This window comes from Eubalaena glacialis, chromosome 19 (assembly GCF_028564815.1).
Source record: "Eubalaena glacialis isolate mEubGla1 chromosome 19, mEubGla1.1.hap2.+ XY, whole genome shotgun sequence".
NCBI classification, from domain to species: domain Eukaryota; kingdom Metazoa; phylum Chordata; class Mammalia; order Artiodactyla; family Balaenidae; genus Eubalaena; species Eubalaena glacialis.
The window spans coordinates 23,540,451-23,559,470 of record NC_083734.1 but is presented as its reverse complement, the minus strand read 5'-3'; the positions used below and the strand labels follow the sequence as shown (position 1 = coordinate 23,559,470).

At 49.3% G+C, this 19,020-nt stretch overlaps 1 protein-coding gene across 1 annotated transcript in view; it reads left to right on the top strand.

The window, feature by feature from the left end:
* Nucleotides 1-19,020, top strand: part of ZNHIT3 (zinc finger HIT-type containing 3) — a 42,991-nt gene that overhangs the window by 19,535 nt on the left and 4,436 nt on the right. The window contains exons 2-4 of the mRNA XM_061176427.1: nucleotides 12,805-13,038; nucleotides 14,704-14,947; nucleotides 15,047-15,078. Of these exons, the coding sequence (XP_061032410.1) occupies nucleotides 14,862-14,947; nucleotides 15,047-15,078 (118 nt within the window). The 5' untranslated portion in view covers nucleotides 12,805-13,038; nucleotides 14,704-14,861. The remainder of the gene's footprint in view (nucleotides 1-12,804; nucleotides 13,039-14,703; nucleotides 14,948-15,046; nucleotides 15,079-19,020) is intronic.

Genomic DNA, 19,020 nt, shown 5'->3' with positions numbered 1-19,020 from the left:
CATAATGCAATAGAACTGAATTTCCTATGTTGTAAAATGTTTTGTTTTTTCCTGTAGTTAACAGTTAACTTATTTTTCACTTGCTTAGTTTCTTTTATAGCTCATACATTTTATGTCATATTTAAGAACTCTTTCCCAAACCCTTTATCACGCCTTTGTTTTCTTCTAGAATTTTATAGTTTACCTTCTTACGTTTATTTTTATTTATTTATTTTAAAATATTTATTTATTTATTTTTGGCTGCGCTGGGTCTTAGTTGCGGCACACAGGATCTTTGTTGCGACATGCAGGATCTTTTAGTTACGGCATGCGAGCTCATAGTTGTGGCATGCAGGCTTCTTATTTACGGCATGCGGACTTCTTAGTTGCGGCATGTGGACTCTTAGTTGCGGCATGTGGACTCTTAGTTGTGGCATGCATGCGAGATCTAGTTCCCCAACCAGGGATCGAACCCGGGACTCCTGCATTGGGAGTGTGGAGTCTTACCCACTGGATCACCAGGGAAGTCCCCCTCCTTACATTTAGGTCCATGATCCATTTTGAGTTAATTTTTCTGTGTAGCATAAGATTGTAGTTGAATTTTTTTTTTTTTTAGTGCACATGGCAATTTGTTGAAAAGCTTGTTCTTCCCCCCTATTGAATTGCTTTGGCACATTTGTCAAAAATCAGTTGACTGGGAATTCTCTGGTGGTCCATTGGTTCGGACTCCATGCTTCCACTGCAGGGGGCATGGGTTCGATCCCTGGTCGAGGAACGAAGATCTGCAAGCCGCATGGTGTGGCCAAAAAAAAAAAAGGAAAAAATCAGCTGACCATATGGTATAGGCCTATTTCTGGATTCTCTATTCTGTTTCTATACACCTATTATTAATTCATTCCCGACCTGACCACAAGAGCCAGCAAACATCCACTGATCATGCTGGCAATCACGGCACGTCCCTCCAGCTCCCTTTCCCCTACAGACATCCTGGAGACTCTCAGACCTCATGCTCCTGTTTGGATTGGGAGCTGCCTAGTGCTGCTGTCACGTAACTGTCACCCAAGAGCATCTCTACGCCTTCGTCTGGGGAGCCCCAGGCCCCTCTCCTATAACAGGTCCTCTTTTTCTGGATCTGGATCCCATGGCTTCCTCATCCTTTTTTTTAAGATCTTTTGGCCAGGACACGGTTATTTCCCAACCAGGGATCGAACCCATGCTTCCTGCATTGGAACCGCGGAGTCTTAACCACTAGACCACCAGGGAAGTCCTGGCTTCCTCATTCTTAGTTCACTTCTTTGTGTTTGTTGTGGAGCATATTCTCTGGCAGTTTCCTGGTAGAGGCACATGGAAGGTAAATTTTTGAGACCTTGAACATCTAATGATATTTTCTTTCTACCATCACGTTTGGTTGATATTTGAATGGTTAGATAATTCTATGTTGGAGATAATTTTCCCTCCAAAGTTTGAAGTTTTCTTCTGTATTCTTCTGTATTCTTCTAGTGTGCTGTAACAATTCATAGTCCCTAGTGTGTGACTACTTTTTTTGCAGAAAGTTTTCGGATCTCTTTATCTAAGTACTGTTAAAATTGCCAGTGCTGTGCCTTGCGTGATATTTCTCATCCATTGTGTGGGTATGTGGTATGAGTCCCTTCAACCTGTCAACTCATGCTCTTCCATTATGGGGATTAAAAAAATAGTTCTAAAAATTTCCTCCCTACCATTTTCTCTTTCTAGAACTCCTACTAATATGAAGTTTAATCATCTTAGTTTCTTATCTGTTTTTTAAAAATCCATTCTGTAACTCTCTGGGAAAGTTTTCTTAACCTTAGCCTCCGATTCTGCCTGTTTTGAGGGGATGAGAGTATACAGAATTGGGGATGGGGGCAGAAGAGGGGATGGGGACCACCCTGGAGATGTGTATGGGGCGTTCTTACTGCTCTGTACACTGCCCGGTGTGATGTTCCCAACCTCGCCCCCAGTAATCCAGGCTGTGGAATTCTAGTTCACATGGATGCCCAATCATTCAATTCGGCAGGATCCCTGCCACACTGGCCTTTAGAGAAACTCTTTCTTGGTGGTCCCATGCAGTGGCCCCTCCGCTGCCCTCACTCTGCCAGGCCTGCTGGATGTGTTTGGACTCACATTCTTCCCCAACAAGAGCCTGGCACAGCTGTGGCTCTCCTACTGCAATAAGAAGCTTAGGCAGCACTTCTGGCTCACCACCTGAGGGCCCAGCACGTGCGGGAGGTGTCAGCACTTCCACCAGGCCCCCTACCCTTCTCCCAGAGTTTGCCCAGCAGCCCCCTTCCTTCTTTAGATGCCGTTCATGTCCTTGCCATGGCTGTGGGGCCAGCCAAGGTCAGGCATGTTGACCCTCAGGCCACAGGAGCCCTCCTCACATCCTCCTAGGATTCTGTTGTTGAGAGTCTGGAGTGGTTGTTTGTTACTTACTGTGGTAACCAGAGCTGTTTGGCTTTGACAGAGGGGACCGCCATTAGCATCAGCTCCTTGACGGGTGAAGTGGAGAGCACGTGACAGGAAGGAGGGTGTTGCAATAAGCTGAACATCAGAAAGTGGGGGAATTACCTAGCAGACCAGTGGTTAGGACTCGGAGCTTACACTGCCATGGCTCCAGGTTCAATCCCTGATCAGGGGAACTAGATCCAAAAAAAAAAAAAAAAAGTTGGACTTTCTCTGGGGCTTTGGTGACTGTCCCATGCCTTCTCTGCCCCTGTTTTCCCATCTACCTAATGGGTTTGCTAATATCCACTTTGCTCTCTTGGGGTCACTATGATGCCCAGGGCAACGTTAGTTATTAATCCATTGCCATGGGGGCTACAGTATGGGGCCCATGTGTTGGGGGATGGGGTTAGACCTTCTCATTCTGTGGTTGACTGTCCACTGCCGTCCCACACAGGTGTGTCCCTTCAAGGGGCTAAGCGGCACTGGCCATCTTCAGGCACTCATCCAGGGTGCACCAGCAGGCACCCTGAAAAAGGAGAGGGGTCAAGCAACTTGATTCACCATGCAGCACAATTTTAAGAATCCTCATTCTGGGATGACTCAACAATCCTGAGGCTGCCACCTGCTCTTCCTCATGGTGTGAACTCAACCCTGCCACCGTGCATTGTCCCCTGGGGCTCTTTGAGCCACATCCATCCAGAATGCACTATATACCCCGGAGAACCTTAAACTGGAGTTGCCTGGCAGTTGTGGGCACTGAACTTGGGTACTTTCACGCATCTGAGGAGACCAGGACACGACATTTACTTTTGCCGAATGAGTGCCGGCCACAGAGTCAGCTCCTCTGGAACACCCCCTTAAAACTCTCTTGCCTAGACTTGTACTTCTCTCTCCCAGCCTGAACTGAGGCTCGGCTGATGCTAAGGAGGTACGACTGGGTCCTGGGCTGCCACGATAGCTCTGTGGGGTCCTGGGGTGAGCCAGAACATGGTAGGTCCAGTGTGGGTTTGGTCCTGGACACCAGTGGCTACTCCTTCTGGCATCTTACCAGCCCTCTTTTCTGGACTAATTTCTGCCCTGTATCCAGCTTCTTCATGTTGCCCAGTATCACTGCCATCACAATTATGCTCAAGTCACTGGGCAACCGTGTCATTTACTCCTTCGAGGGCAAGATTCTAGACTCCAAGTTGCAGAGCCCTTCGCTGGGGACACCTGATCTCCCCTGCCTGCCTGGACGTTGGGTTGGGGGGAGGGGTTGTGAACATCCACGGAAGTTGAGGGTCATCCAGAATGGAGGGAGAAGCATCTTCACTACAGGGAATGTGTATGGGAGGAATTCCTGGGATTGTCTCACCCCACCCCCTTCAGGTAGCAGGGCCTGCTGGGTTTGGATGCAAGTGGGAAGAATTGAGTTCCTGGAAAGTAAGTGGACCCTCCTCTGGGCCCAGTCTCCCCATATGACAAGTCAGGAGGGGTCAGTGGAGATGCCCATAGTTCTACTGGTTCCAGGATGGAGCACAGGAATTGACTACTGTCCACTCTCCCTGGGCCTCCTCATGGACAAACTTGCTCTCCCTGGGCCTCCTCATGAAAGCTCGGGCCCCCGAGGCGATTCCAGTTTAAACCCGCTAGGCAGACAAGGATCCTTGTGGATTATTAGGCCAGTATGGACGAGACCTGGAGCCTGCCAGGTTGGGAATGATCTCTGTTCTCAGTTGTCAGGGCGCGGGACGCTTCAGCACCGTGGGCTGGACAGCGCCTTCGGAGCAGGCGAGCGGCGCCCTACGGGAATGACTGTCAACTTTTTGCCAGAACTTCCCATCGAGGGGACAGGGCGGAGTTTCTGGGGCGGGCCCTGAGGGGGGAGGGGGGGGAGGGGGAGGGAGGGGGCAAGGCATCCTTGACCGCGCGCGGGCCCAGGATTTGACCAAAGAAGGGAAGGCAAAGAGGATGGCGAATTAAGGCTCTGGAAGGGCGAGCGCACGTGGCACGAGAAACCCTAACAGGCTGGGATCACCTCTGGGGCTGAGATGAGGCGCAGGGCTCCTGTTAAAGCGCGATTCAGTCTATACGTAACGCCCAGTCTCCTGAGTCTGGCTGCTCTAGGCCGGTCACAACCCGCCTGCAGGGACTAATTTCTGACCAGTCCACGTCCGAAGGCTCCTGGACCCAGAACTTTCTGGGCTAGGTCTGCCCGGCTGGGGCCCCTCATCCTGGACTTCACTCCCTTGGTGCAGAGGTCACGGGGCAGGTCACTGGTTTGCTCCCTGCTCAGTCTCCCCACGCCATCCCCACCCCCAGGAAAGGCATCCGATCGGCTTCTGCCCACGGCCCCAGCGCCCGCTCCGTGCCGGGCAGAAAGTAAAAGCAGCTCCATAATTATTTGTCAGGGGACGAGCCTCACCTTTCTTCGGCGAGGATGGTGGGGGCTGGAAAACAAACCCGTAGCGCAGATTCCTGCGAAACCTTGTAGGCGGCGCTGTGAAGCATGTCACCTGACCCAGCCAGAGTCGCAGAGTCGCCTTAAGCCGGTGCCGGGACTTGTTATGCAAACGACGTGGACGGGGAGAACCCGGCTCCGCGGGCACGCGTGCTGCCTGTTGCCCCAGGCGCCAGGTCTTACGTACCGCAGGGTGTGCAGTCGGGCTACTGGCCCAGAGAGGGTCTGCGAACCGTTCCAAGCCACACAGCGAGGCAGGGGATGGGCAGCACTGGGTAGGACCTGCAGCACTGGGGAAATGTCATTCCAACTCAGGTCTGTGCGGGAAAACCGCCGAACAGCAGCTCCGAACTTAGCCTCTCGCTCTGGACTTGTGGACCCTCGGTCTGCGTGACCACTTCTCGCCTTTGTCAAGGCGACACATGCAGCTGTGTTAGATACTCCAGACAAGCTCTCAAGGTCCTGGCAGCATTAAGTGTTTTTTTTTTTTTGTAATTTAAATTTATTTATTTATTTATTTATTTATTTATTTATTTATTTATATTTTTGGCTGCATTGGGTCTTCCTTGCTGCGCGGGGCTTTCTCTAGTTGCCACAAGCGGGGGCTACTCTTCGTTGCCGTGCGCGGGCTTCTCATTGCGGTGGCTTCTCTTGGTGCAGAGCAGGGGCTCTAGGCTCGTCGGCTTCAGTAGGTGCGGCGCATGGGCTCTTAGAGCACAGGCTCAGTAATTGTGGGTTATGGGGCTCGAACCCGTGTCCCCTACATTGGCAGGCGGATTCTTAACCACTGCGCCACCGGGGAAGTCCCAGCCTTGCGTTTTGGACACTGTTCTGGGGTTTGTTGTGGCTGTGAGGCAGTGGGACTGGTTCTCAGGCCACAGCTGTCCCCTCCAGTCCCCGTAAGTGGAGAATGTGACTGAAGGAGCGCTCACTTGCCAGCTGCCAGGAGAACCAGAGCTGTTTGGATCTAATTGGGAAGACGAAGTGCAGATATCAGCTGTCTCCAGGTGTTCTCTTGAAGAAGAGCGATCAGGTAGAGGTGGATGGTACTGTGCCATCAGAAAAGGCATATGAGCAGCATGGCTCCAGCATGTTTGTATGATAAGAAAGATCCAGGGGAGACCCCGATGTAGGAGAGGGCACTTTTTTAAAGCTATGTTCATTTTTAAACTTCTTACTTTGAAATACTGCTTTGAAATGTACAGAAGAAGGTGGTGCAAAGAACTTCAGTAAACCCATCGCTCATTTAATTATCCTTAATATTTTGCCAACTTTTCACGATTCTCTGCTTCCTCTCTCTCTCTGTGTGTCTCTCTCTCACTCTCTCGCTGTCTTTGTCTCTCTAGCAGACACACACATTTGTTATTATCACTATTGTTTTCGAACCATTTGTAAATAAGTTGTATATTTCTTACCCACAAGGGGTCTTTGTGAAGGAGCCAGGTCTTTGGGCATTGCTGGGAGCTACAGCCCAGTGGGGAATCAGCCTAAGCGAGATGGAGAGACTTAGGAGGGGGTAGGTGGGGATCTAGGTAGAGTGGTAAGTTCAGTGGGGACACTGAGGGAGCCTGAATCTCATGGTTCTCATCTCTTTAATGAGCCTGTGAGGCAGGTTGTTGCATCCCTCAAAAGGAGGCAGGTAAGGTCCCAGCCTCTGTCAGGGGAAGTGCCCAACCAGGGGAGGAAGCCAATTCTAGTCCCTAAATCGGTGTGCAAGTTCCCATTGCGGGGCTGGAGTTGGGGAGGGGACTGAATTATCCCCCTACCACTTCCTGACCACCATCTACCGTATTCAGCTATGTGCCCTCCCTTTAGTGGGACCAGAATCTTGGTAGGAGAGGGCAGGTGGGGCATTGGGAATAGGAAATGGGTCCTGTCTAAACAGAGTGGGACACCCATACAGCCTTACCTGGGGCCCAGTGGGCCCTGTTGAGACAGTTCTGCTCTGTTTTCCTCCTGTCTTGGGCACAGCTTGGTCACTTTCCTTTCACTCTCTCTTCTCCCCTCTCCCCCCCTCTCTCCACAGTGTGCTCTCCTGTTCTGTGTCTCTTGCCCAAAGTCCCCTGGCCCCTGGTTGATCTTGCTGCTGTTTCTCACCTGCTGTGTGTCCAGGGAGGCACTGGGCAGCTAAAGGTGGTCAGAGCTGTCAGGTAAATTCCAAGTCCACGGGAGTGGGCCCCATGAATGCAGGAGGACAGGCAGTGGGACCCACTCGGCCTTCACAGTGCTGGGAGGTCTCATCTACCTTTTACTCCTGCGCACGGGGCGGTGAGAGGACTGGGCTGGGCTGCCCTCCTAGGCACTCACTGGGAGGCTTGGGACTCCAGGTTGGAAGGAGTCACCCTGCTGGCCACCAAGCAGTCTTTGCCCCCTGCCCAGGGAGCCCCACAGGAATAGAGGTCACAGGCCAGTCCAGGGCACAGCCTCAAGTGAGATTACAAGACTCCTCGGAATGGCCGGATCCCTGAACTCAGAAAACTGGGAGCCACCTCTGGCTTTCCCCTTCCCAAAGGGACAGACAGGGAAATTAGAGGCAGGAACGGCAGGAGAGGCTGGTGGAGTGTTGAGGGGGCAGAGCCATCCTTGAGGCTGGGGACGGGGATGCAGACAGCAGTGCCCTGAGGGGCTCTAGTCTCTTGCCCTTGGGGTGGCCCCCAAGTCCCAAGGGTGTCAAGCTGCAACCTCTCTTCCAGAACATTCTCTAACTAGAGCAGTAGCCACACCTGCCACCCAGATGAAACCACTCCTGCCCCAGTGCAGTGTGACACCACCCGGGAGTTCACCAGTGTCTGTGTGGGAAATGTCTGAGTCACCCGGGAAGCAGAGGGGCATGAGGACAGCTGCGGGCTCAGGCACAGCACTCCCGGGGCACGGGGATGGGGATGGGCTCACGGGGGTGTGGGGCTGTGGCCCCCGGGGGTGCTGCCTTGCTGCCCACTGGGGCCGCGAGAGGTTATGGACAAACTCAACCGGGGGCTTTGAAAGTAAAGAGAAACAAAGAAGAAATGGGGGAAGAGAGACAGAGAGAAGGAAAGAGAGACAGAGACTGAAGAAGGAATTTCAAAAGGCTCAGGTAAATCGGACTCCCTGACTCCCTCCTGCTCCCTGAGTGAGTGTCCTGAACGGAGACAGAGCGGGCTGGGGCCGCAGACAGTCTCAGCTCCCGCTGCCTCTTCAAAGCTTAGGGATTTCTCCAAGCTATGGGTTGTTCCAGGGTTGTTCTTACAAGTAATTTCTGACTTTTGTGCTGACTTTAGGACCTAACCTTTATGAGGGAGTCTAATATATTCAAACCTTTACAGTAATGCTGGCATCCCTGCAGGAACAGGTTGCTAATAGCTCTAATGACACTTTTGTTTTTCTCCTTTTTCTGTTTGAGGCTGAAATTATTAGCAACTAGTTCTTGGTCAGCTCAGAAACATACCCAGAGGCTGCAGGTAACTGCTTCCCTCACCAAGCACGCTTGGCGGAGCGGGGAGTGTCTGACTGTCCGGCCTGAGGGGGCGAGGAGGGCAGAGGAGGGGGACCAGGCACCAGACAGAGCTGGGTTGGAAGGCCGGCTCTGCCGCTGCTGCATGGGTGGCTTGGGCAAGTCATGAAATGCTTTTGGGCGTCGGGTTCCTCGTGTGTGAGGTGTGGGTGACACCACCCACACTGCAGCTTTCCCTCTGGGACGTATCTCAGGTCCTGGTGCTCCCAGACCAGAGCTGAGGCTGCATCTCTTTCTTCCTAGCCTCTGTCCATTATAGGACATGTCCACATGTTCACCCACACTGTCCCTGAGCCCAAGGCTTAAGGTGTGGCTGGATTTACTCAAATCAAATCCTGCTTGTAAAACACAGGCCCATTCAACCATGATCCCTCCTAGCCAAAGACTTCTTATGGGGGCATTTAAATTAGAATTTCTGGGACTTCCCCAGTGGCACAGTGGTTAAGAATCCACCTGCCAATGCAGGGGACACGGGTTCGAGCCCTGGTCTGGGAAGATCCCACATGCCTCGGAGCAACTAAGCCCATGTGCCGCGACTACTGAGCCTGCGCTCTAGAGCCCGCGAGCCACAACTACTGAGCCCATGCACCACATCTACTGAAGCCCATGCACCTAGAGCCCGTGCTCTGCAACAAGAGAAGCCACCGCAATGAGAAGCCCGCGCACCGCAACAAAGAGTAGCCCCTGCTCGCTGCAACTAGAGAAAGCCCACGCGCAGCAACGAAGACCCAATGCAGCCAAAAATAAAAAAATAAAATAAAGCAACAATTTAAAAAAATAAATTAGAATTTCCTTGAATGTTTAGATGAATTAGGGGATAATTAGCGTTTTTAGTACAGAAGATTAGCATTCCATTACTTAGGTTCTCTTTAAAGTTTTTCTACTTGTTGTATAACTTCCTCCACAACATTTTATGATAGCGTTTTTATGGATTCCCCATGAGCACTTTGGAAGAGAAGGGTATGACTACCCAGGCAAAGTCAGAACGAAATGTGGCTGGAAATTTTGGCCGAAGAAGGAGGAAGTAAGGATTTGTAGTAGATGGCATCCCTATGTTCATTGCAGTTTAAGTCAACCAACCCGTGTTTGTTTTCCACAGGCTGTTTTGAAGAATAGTGCCTAGTTTCTACAGAGAGGGCTGATCCAAACAATTCTCCTGATCAGATGGTTGCTTGGCCACACCGTTAGTGTTTTCATTTTTTTCAATATGCATAGGCTGAGAATCTTTAAGTTCTGCTCTTTTTTGCTTAGCAATTCCTCCTTTAAGTCATTTCTCTCTTCTCACATTTTATCGGATGCAGTCAAGAGGAGCCAAGCCAGACCTTCAAACGCCTTGCTTAGAAATTTCAGCTAAACATCCAGTGTCATCACTTGCAAGATTGGCCTTCCACAGAACTCTGAAACAGGAACATAGTTCAGCCAAGTTCTTTGCCACTTTACACTAAGGATCACCTTTCCTCCAATTTCCAATGTTCTTTAGTTCCTTCTGAGACCTCATCAGAACGGCCTTTACCATCTGTATTTCTACCAACATTCTGTTCACCACCACTTAGGTATTCTCTAAGATATAGCTCTCCTCTTCTTCTGAGCCTTCACTCAAATCACCTTTGAAGGTCCCTTCATGGCAATGTAGGCTTTTTCTAGCATGCATCTCAAAACTCTTCTGGCCTCTATCCATTATGCGGTTCCAAAGCCAGTTTCACATTTTTAGGTTTATTACAGCAGTACCCTACTTCTTGGTACCAATTTCTGTCTTAGTGCACTTGGGCTGCTGTAACAAAAATACTATAAAATGGGTGACTTAAACAACAAACATTTTTTTCTCACAGTTCTGGAGGCTGGGAAGTCCAAGATCACAGTGCCAGCAGATTTGGTGTCTGGTGAGAACCCTCTTCCTGCTTCACAGACTGTCATCTTCACACTGTGTCTTCACATGGTGGAAGGAGGGCACGAGAACTCTCTGGGGTATCTTTTGTAAGGGCACTAGTACCATTCACGAGGGTTCCATCCTCATGACCTTATCACCTCCCACAGGCCCCACCTCCTAATACTATCACATTGGGGGTTAGGATTTCAATGTATGAATTTTGAGGGGACACAAACATCCAGTTCATAGCAGCCTCCTCGCAGGCACTTGGTATTGCCAGTGTTTGTAATTTTAGTTATTCTAGTAGGTGTGTGGTGTTATATTGTGCTTTTAATTGCCATCTGGTGTCATTTTCCTATTGCCTGAATAACTTTCTTGTGCGGATCTGCTGATGAAGAATTCTCATGGCTTTTATTTGTCTGAAAAGTTGTTATTTTGTATTTAGTTTTAAAAGATGGGGAAGGAAACGGGATCTTACTTCCTTTTCCATGCTCCCCACTGAGCAGAGTTCCTATGCATTTCTGTGTTGGGACCCAGAGTAGGCCACCGCAAAATGTGCCTCAATGGTATATTGATTATTTTGCATTAAAGTTGCTTAAGAAATGGCCAATGCAAGAGGGATGCTCTGACCCTCCTTGCTGTCTCCTTGAAAGCAGGGAAAAAAACCTCTCATGTGAAAGATGCACTCCCCGCATCTGGAGGTAGAAGTACCCCCTTATTGCCAAAGATAGGGAATTCGGGCCGAGAAGCCTATGTAAACAAGCCTTGTTACTTCAATTTACTATCCCAAGCCCAAACTCTGTTCTAATTCTTCACTAGTTGGGCACCCAAAATCTGTTTCTTTGTCTTGTCAATTCCTCACAAAGTTATTGTTTCTTTGTCTAGAAAGTATAAAAGCTGCCTGCTTTGGCCTATTCTTAGGTTTCATTTCTATGGGACCTCCATGCCTATGAGTTAAATTTTGTTTCTTTTTCTCTTGTCTTGTGTCAGTTTTATTATTAGTGGACTAATTACTATTAGTGCACTATTTATTATTAGCGGCAACCACAAGAACTCAAGAAGCATAGAGGGGGAAATTCTCCCTCCCTGACATCTGCCGGGTGGGAGATAGAGGTGAGTTAGGAGGTTTGTGCAAGCCCCACTCCCACTCCATATGGGACCTTCAGAAGTTTCGTGGAGAATCTGTCTGGGAAGTCCTGATTCCTTTGACCTCTGTCCTAGGGAATGTACGATGGGAGATATATGTTGATTTGCAAGTGGGAGAGGGTGGGAGAAGAGTGTGGGGTTGTGGGCAGTAGGGTGTATTCATGAAACAATGGTGACCTTTAAGGTCTGTGCTCTCCCATCAGTTCTGCTGTAGATAATGCAATTATTTTTCTTTTGTTGTTTGGGAGTTCTCCTTGGAGTCTAACTGAAGGTCAGACTGTCATTGTCTAGAGCTGGGGAATGAATGTCATTTCAAGATAAAATAACATGCAGAGAGTTGGAAATGGATGACTTGGAAACCACAACAGCAGAACCTCAGGCCTCCTTTATTTGATTCGCACCAGCAACCTCACCCCCTTTAACATCTGAACTACTCTCTTAGATACCAGAGAGTAAGTGGAGGGGAGGAGATGAGAACCGGGCAGTATAGGTCCTCTAAAGATACCATCCTAGACACTTCTCTTGCTGCCGCCAAGAGGGCGGAGGGATAGAGATGTTAGGGCTGCAGAAAGAAGCTGAGATTTAGCTACACAGAGAGCCCAGCCTTATCAACATCTGGCCTCAGATAAGGGCAACATGCAGCCCGCGTGCCCGCCCCATCATGGCATCAGGGAAGGTGCAGGGCAGTGGTGCACCCTAGTTAGTAACCTGAAAACTCCCGAAGTACTATTAAGCTTTCACCAGGCCAATGTGGGGTGGCCAGCTTCCAGCTGGATCTCCACCCCAGAGGTTGCCGAGAAGCGCGGGGCGATGGGCACCGCGGGAACTGCCCCTGGACAGCCAGGCGCATTTGGAGCCCTCGGCTGGCCTTGCGTGGGCCTTACTTTCATGGAAGAGACACTGCTGCCCATCCGGTCGCCTGCTTCAGCCCCGCACTCTCGACCCTCTCTCCCGCCATTTGGCGATGATCGAGGCGCCAGGCAGGCCTGTATTTACTCTTCCCTGAATGGCGAGACAGTATGGCCTCCCACGCAAGGTCGGTGCGAGCGGTGCTCCAGTCCAGCTCAGGCCACGCCAGGGCCGATCTCGATCTGGAGCGCCCTCTGGCGGTGCTGAGTGCCGGGCCTGGGACTCCACGCGCGTCTCCAGACTTTGGTGTTGGCGCCGGGCTCGGCCCGCCTGGAATGTGCTGGACAGCGCCTGCCAAGCAGCGGAGCTCTGGAAACCGTTCTGCCTCGATTATTACCTCGCCTCTCTCCAGGTCTGGCCCTGCTCCTCGGCTGACGCTGAGAAGGCGTGAGGCAGCCTTAGACAGCCGCTAGGAGGGCGTGATGGGGGACCAGGGAGAGCCAGGCCACATCAGTGTGGACATCTAGTTGCTGGGCCCAGAGTCATACCCGTCTTTCTTCTCTGAACTAGCCATTGCCCAGAGGAGCTGTACCCGGCGTCCTTCACTTCTTGGTGTTCCCCAACCTCATCACCATCAGATGAGCCACCTTCTTTCCTGGATATTGGAGCAGGAAGGGTGCGTCTTTCCAGGGAAGCTGGAGGTCACCCAGAGTAGAGGAAGAGGTATTTTTACTGAATGCAATGTGCATGAGAGGAATTCCAGGAATTTTCTTTTTGCTGGAGTCACCATCTCTGGACCCAAAGGTAGGAGAGTCAGCATGGTATGGGTGTGGGTGGGGTCAGGCTGAGCCCCTGAAAATTGTGGAGACTCTCCATGGCCTCAGCCTGCAAACACAACTCACAGGAAAAGTCTGGGTGGGCAGTGGTGAAGTACCTAGTAGGAGAATTTGTGCTGGTGCCAGACAGGGCATGGGGTTCAAATGTGGCCTGGACAAGTCACTGACCTCTGGCCTTCCCTGTTAAGCATGGGCTCTCTGGAATACTTCTGGGTCAAACCAGCAGTGGTCACAACTGTTGAGGAAGACAAGGAACGCTGCAGATTATTAGGTCAGTGTGGAAATGTTGGATTTTGGCCTGAGTTCTGTTTGGAGGCTGGAGGCAGGGGCAGCTGCATGCTGGGGCAGGTAGGCAACCGGAGGGGCTGGTGCCACTTCAGCACTGAGGACTGGACAGCGCCCTCAGGACAGTCTGGCAAAGCCAAAGGAGTGATGGATAGTCACTCAAGCCCAACCCCAGCATGGCTCACTGAGGCTGACAGTGAAACCCTTTTAGAGGGGCCTGAGGTCCAGGAACCTGGGCTCCAGGGACTTGGGGCCTGGAGCCCACGCTCATGGGGTAGGGACCAGGGCTCCAGGAGAGTTGCAGACTCTTGCTAGATATCACATAAATAACCTTTTGTAGCACTTCAGATCACAAACCTTTCTACAGTCTCCTCTCTGCCTTAAATAGCTCAGGAAAGTAGGCCTGAACATCCACTCTAATAGATGTAGGGTAGACAATTGTCCAAGTCACACAGCCAGAGAGGGGTTGGAGCTAAGACTTGAATGACTGCTTTGGTTGTAGCAGATTCTTCCCCACAGACTGTTGACAGTGGTTCGGAGCTTTTATAATAGTGAGATCCTGAGGGCTGATGGACCAACACAAAGGGGAGACTCTTGGGGGTGAGGGTGACTTATGGCCCTAAGAGGGCACCCCACACGTGTGGGCTGGGAACCCTGGTTAGGCTGGACAATGCTCAGGGCTTTGAGGAGGAGCAGGGCTCCCAATAAAATGTGACTTTGTCTATTCCTAAAGCCTGAGGTGGCATTCAAGGCCCATCACAGTTCACCTCTCTGGACCAGGATCCCCACCTTTGGGCCAGAGGTAACTCATCTGTTCCCTGGCTAATCAATCCCACCCAGGGATTCTCCCTCCTGCCTTCACTCTAAGCCTTAAGGTCCCAGAGACCGTGCCTGCTAGTCCCTGGGTGTCCCCAGCCCAGCGTCTGGGCAGTGCGAGGCTCACAGTTGGAGCTCAATAAACATCTATCAGTGGCCAAGCCTCTTCTTCCTTTCCTGTGCGAAAGATGGCTGGGAAGGGCACATGTGTGTCATGTGATTTAACGGCCAGTGTGTGGACTTCTCATTTGCTAAAAAAAGCAAATGAGATGTGCGGGGAGAACGCAATGCCCGTGCAAGACTGAGAAAGTCCAAGCCAGAAGGTAAAGGACATTTAATCCCACGTACTCTTTTTACATACATACAGGGCAACAGAGCTGGAGAGTGACAGTGACTTGCTGCAAGTCACAGGGCCGCGCAGGGACAGGGACAGGGCTACATAACAAGTTCTTCGACGCCGTGACCTAATCAGAGAGAACCTCTGATGGGGGTACTGGTTGCGCATCGAGTGCATCGACTTTCTACTTCTCAGGCCTGAAACAATGAGCTGGATCAATCCATTGCTTTTGACTGCCAATAAGTGCTGCGCGCTGATTGGTCCTGGTTAAGGAAACGGAAGAAAAGGCGTGCACGTGGGACCTGCGGCGAGAGGCCTGAGCGCTGGGGAGGGAGCGCGTGCTGGGCGAGACCATGGCGTCGCTCAATTGCAGCACCGCTGTCTGCGTTATCTGTTTGGAGAAACCCAAATACCGCTGCCCCGCCTGCCGCGTGCCCTAGTGAGTACCGGGGGTTGTGGGGAGCGGACGGATGGCGGGGTGGCGAGAGGGTTCGCGCGGCCTTCGGTGCTGACGCGGCCTGTGGCTTTGCTTTTACAGCTGCTCGTTGACCTGCTTCCGGGAGCACAAAGGTAAGGCCCCCTCCTCGTGCACGGCAGCCCCCACGTCCCTCCGCCGTCCCCTGCTCCCTCCCGCCTTGCAACGCCTGATCCTGTGGGAGCTCCCCCTCCCGGGCGCGGTGGGGGCGGATACCTCTACCTGCGAATGTCTCTCCACATTTTGGACAATCAAAACCCTTTTTTCTGCCCTGCTTTTCCTTCTACGTACCATTCTCTCTCTCTCTTTTTTTTTTTTTTTTTTTTGCATGTGCTGCGTGGTATGTGGGATCCTAGTTCCCTGACCAGGGATGGAACCCCTGCCCACTGCATTGGAAGCGCAAAGTCTTAACCACTGAACCGCCAGGGAAGTCCCCTAACCTCTTTTTCTTCTTTAAAAATAGTCGACCAGTTTTGCCGCAGAAGTCTCCCCTAGCTGTTCCTTCCTCTTAGTGTTCTGACGCAGCTCCGCATCATTTGCTGCGCTGGCTGAGGTTAACGATGTTTTCTTTCTTTTAAATAATATCTTGATAGAAACGTGGCGGTAGACCAGTTTACAATAAGGAGCAAGGTCTTTGTCAAGTCTACATTTTTTAAGTCTCTTCAATCCGCGCCTCTTCTTAGTCCTTAGGGACTCTTTCCCACGACCTCTCTCTCAGTGACTGTTTGATTAAAGTTCCTCATTGGTGGTTTGCCTCTAGTTTCATCCCCTCCAGTCTCTGATTTACAGCTGTGTGTTTCAAGCACCACCCTCTCCGCCTCCCCACCCACCCACCCACCCCCCCGCTTTTTTTTCTTAACCCTAATGTCTCTGGAGCATTTTCAAAAGAAACTTTTCCGCTCAAGATAGACAGGAAAGAAGTAGAAATGCTTTGCTGAAACAGGGTTGGGGAGCTGGGTGTGGAACGCTTCCCTCTGGTCCTGCAGCCCTGTGAGGCCTTACGAAGACCCCCTAGGGCAATCTGGAGCTCTTAACTATGAGACCTGGTAGCTGCCTGGGTAGTTTTTCTGAAATGCAGATTTGAGTAATTCACTCCCTTGGTGAACACTCCAGTCTCTCTGGCAGTAGGTTTTTTTTTTTAATTTTTTTTAAGTGAAGTATAGTTGATTTACAGTGTTTCAGGTGTACAGCAAAGTGATTCAGTGATATACATATATATATATTCCTTTTTCATTTTTTTTCCATTATAAGTTATTACAAGATAATATAGTTCTCTATGCTATACAGTAGGTCTATATTGTTTATTTTATATATGTGTTTCTGTTAATCCCAAATTCCTAATTTATTCCTCCCCCACCCCTTCCCCTTTGGTAACCATAAATTTGTTTTCTATGTCAGTCTGTTTCTGTTTTGTAAATAAATTCACTTGTATCATTTTTTTTAGATTCCACATATAAGAGGTTTCATGATATTTGTCTTTCTCTGACCTACTTCACTCAGTACGATAATCTCTCGGTCCATCCATGTTGCTGCAAATGGCATTATTTCATTCTTTTTTTATTGGTCGAGTAGTATTCCATTGTGTATATATACCTCATATTCTTTATCCATTCATCTGTCTGTGGATATTTAGGTTGCTTCCATGTCTTGGCTATTGTAAATAGTGCTGCTATGAACATTGGGGTGTATGTATCTTTTTGAATTAAGAGTTTTCTCTGGATATATGTCCAGGAGTGGGATTACTGGATCATATGGCAACTCTATTTTTAGTGTTTTAAGGAACCTCCATACTGTTCACCATAGTGGTTGTGCCAGTTTACATTCCCACCAACAGTGGTAGGAGGGTTCCCTTTTCTCCACACCATGTCCAGCATTTATTATTTGTAGACTTTTTTTTTTTTTTTTTGGCTTACTGAATTATTTATTACAAGGCAAACACCACCCAGATGAAGAAAATAGAACTTTGCCATCCACTCCGGGAACCCCTCCACATGACCTGTCCCGATCCAGTGCCCTCGCTTCCTATAAATAACCACTCTCCTGGGACTTCCCTGGCGGTCCAGTAGTTAAGACTTCGCCTTCCAATGCAGGGGGTGCAGGTTCAATCCCTGGTCGGGGAGCTAAGATCCCACATGCCTAGGGGCCAAAAAACCAAAACATAAAACAGAAGCAATATTGTAACATATTCAATAAAGACTTTAAAAAACGGTTCACATCAGATTTATAGTAATCACTTCTTTGCTTTTTTAATTTTATTATGTAAATACGTGTCCTGAAAGCATATCATTTAGTCTTGCCCGTTAAAAAAAAAGGTGATATTTCTTTCTTTCTTTTTTTTGTTGGTTTTGGGCCATGCTGCTTAGCTTGCAGGATCTCAGTTCCCTGAGATCCAGGGATCGGGATTGAACCCTGGCCGCAGCAGTGAAAGTGCCGAGTCCTAACCACTGGACCACCAGGGAATTCCCCAAAAATGTGATATTTCTTCTTTTTTTTTTTAATTTATTTATTTTATTTATTTATTTTTGGCTGCGTTGGGTCTTCGTTGCTGCACGTGGGCTCTCTCTAGCTGCGGAGAGTGTGGGCTACTCTTAGTTGCAGTGCGCGGGCTTCTCATTGCGGTGGCTTCTCTTGTTGCGGAGCACGGGCTCTAGGCGCCCGGGCTTCAGTAGTTGCAGCACGCAGGCTCAGTAGTTGTGGCTCATGGGCTCTAGGGCGCAGGCTTAGTAGTTGTGGAGCACGGGCTTAGTTGCTCCGTGGCATGTGGGATCCTCCTGGACCACGGCTCGAACCCATGTCCTGTACATTGGCAGGCAGATTCTTAACCACTGCGCCACCAGGGAAGCCCCTGATATTTCTTTTAAGTCTCTTTTAATCTGTAAATTCCTCCTCCACCTTTTTTTTTTGTTTTTTTTTCTTAACAATTTCTCTGTTGAAGAATTCAAGCCATTTGACTTGTACAGTTCCCCACAGTCTGGGCTTTGCTGATTGCAAGCTCATGGTGCAGTTAGGCATACCCCTCAGTCCTCTATTTCTTACAAATTGACAGATCAGAGACTGGATTAGAGCTCAGGGTCAGTCTCTCTGACAAAACTACAGGTGGTCTTAGGCATGACTGTAGAAGGTGCATAATGTCTGGTGGTCTTTATCTTTTTTTTTTATTGAAGTATAGTTGATTTACAATGTGTTAACTTCTGCTGTACAGCAAAGTGATTCAGTTATACACATATATATGTATATATAAAATTTTTTTCTTTATATTCTTTTCCATTATGGTTTATCACAGGATATTGAATATAATTCTCTGTGCTATGCAGTAGAACCTTGTTGTTTATCCGTTCTATATATAAAAGCTTACATCTGCTAACCCCAACCTCCCACTCCATCCTTCCCCCAACCCCCTCCTCCTTGGCAACCGCAAGTCTGTTCTCTGTGTCCGTGAGTCTGTTTCTGTTTTGCAGATAGGTTCATTTGTGCCATATTTTAGATTCCACATATAAGTGGTATCATATGGTATTTGTCTTTCTGACTTACTTCACTTAGTATGATAATCTCTGGTTGCATCCATGTTGCTGCAAATGGCATAATTTCATTCTTTTTAATGGCTGAGTAGTATTCCATTGTGTATATATACCACATCTTCTTTATCCATTCATCTGTCGATGGACATTTAGGTTGTTTCCATGTCTTGGCTATTGTGAATAGTGCTGCTGTGAACATAGGGGTGCGTGTATCTTTTTGAATTATAGTTTTCTCTGGATATATGCCCAGGAGTGGGATTGCTGGATCATATGGTAATTCTATTTTTACTTTTCTGAGGAACCTCCATAGTGTTTTCCATAGTGACTGCACCAACTTACATTCCTACCAACAGTGTAGAAGGATTCCCTTTTCTCCACACCCTCTACAGCATTTGTTATTTGTAGACTTTTTGATGATAGCCTGTGATTCTGACCAGTGAGAGGTGATACTTTGTTGTGGTTTTGATTTGCATTTCTCTAATAATTATCGATGTTGAGCATCTTGTCGTGTGCCTGTTG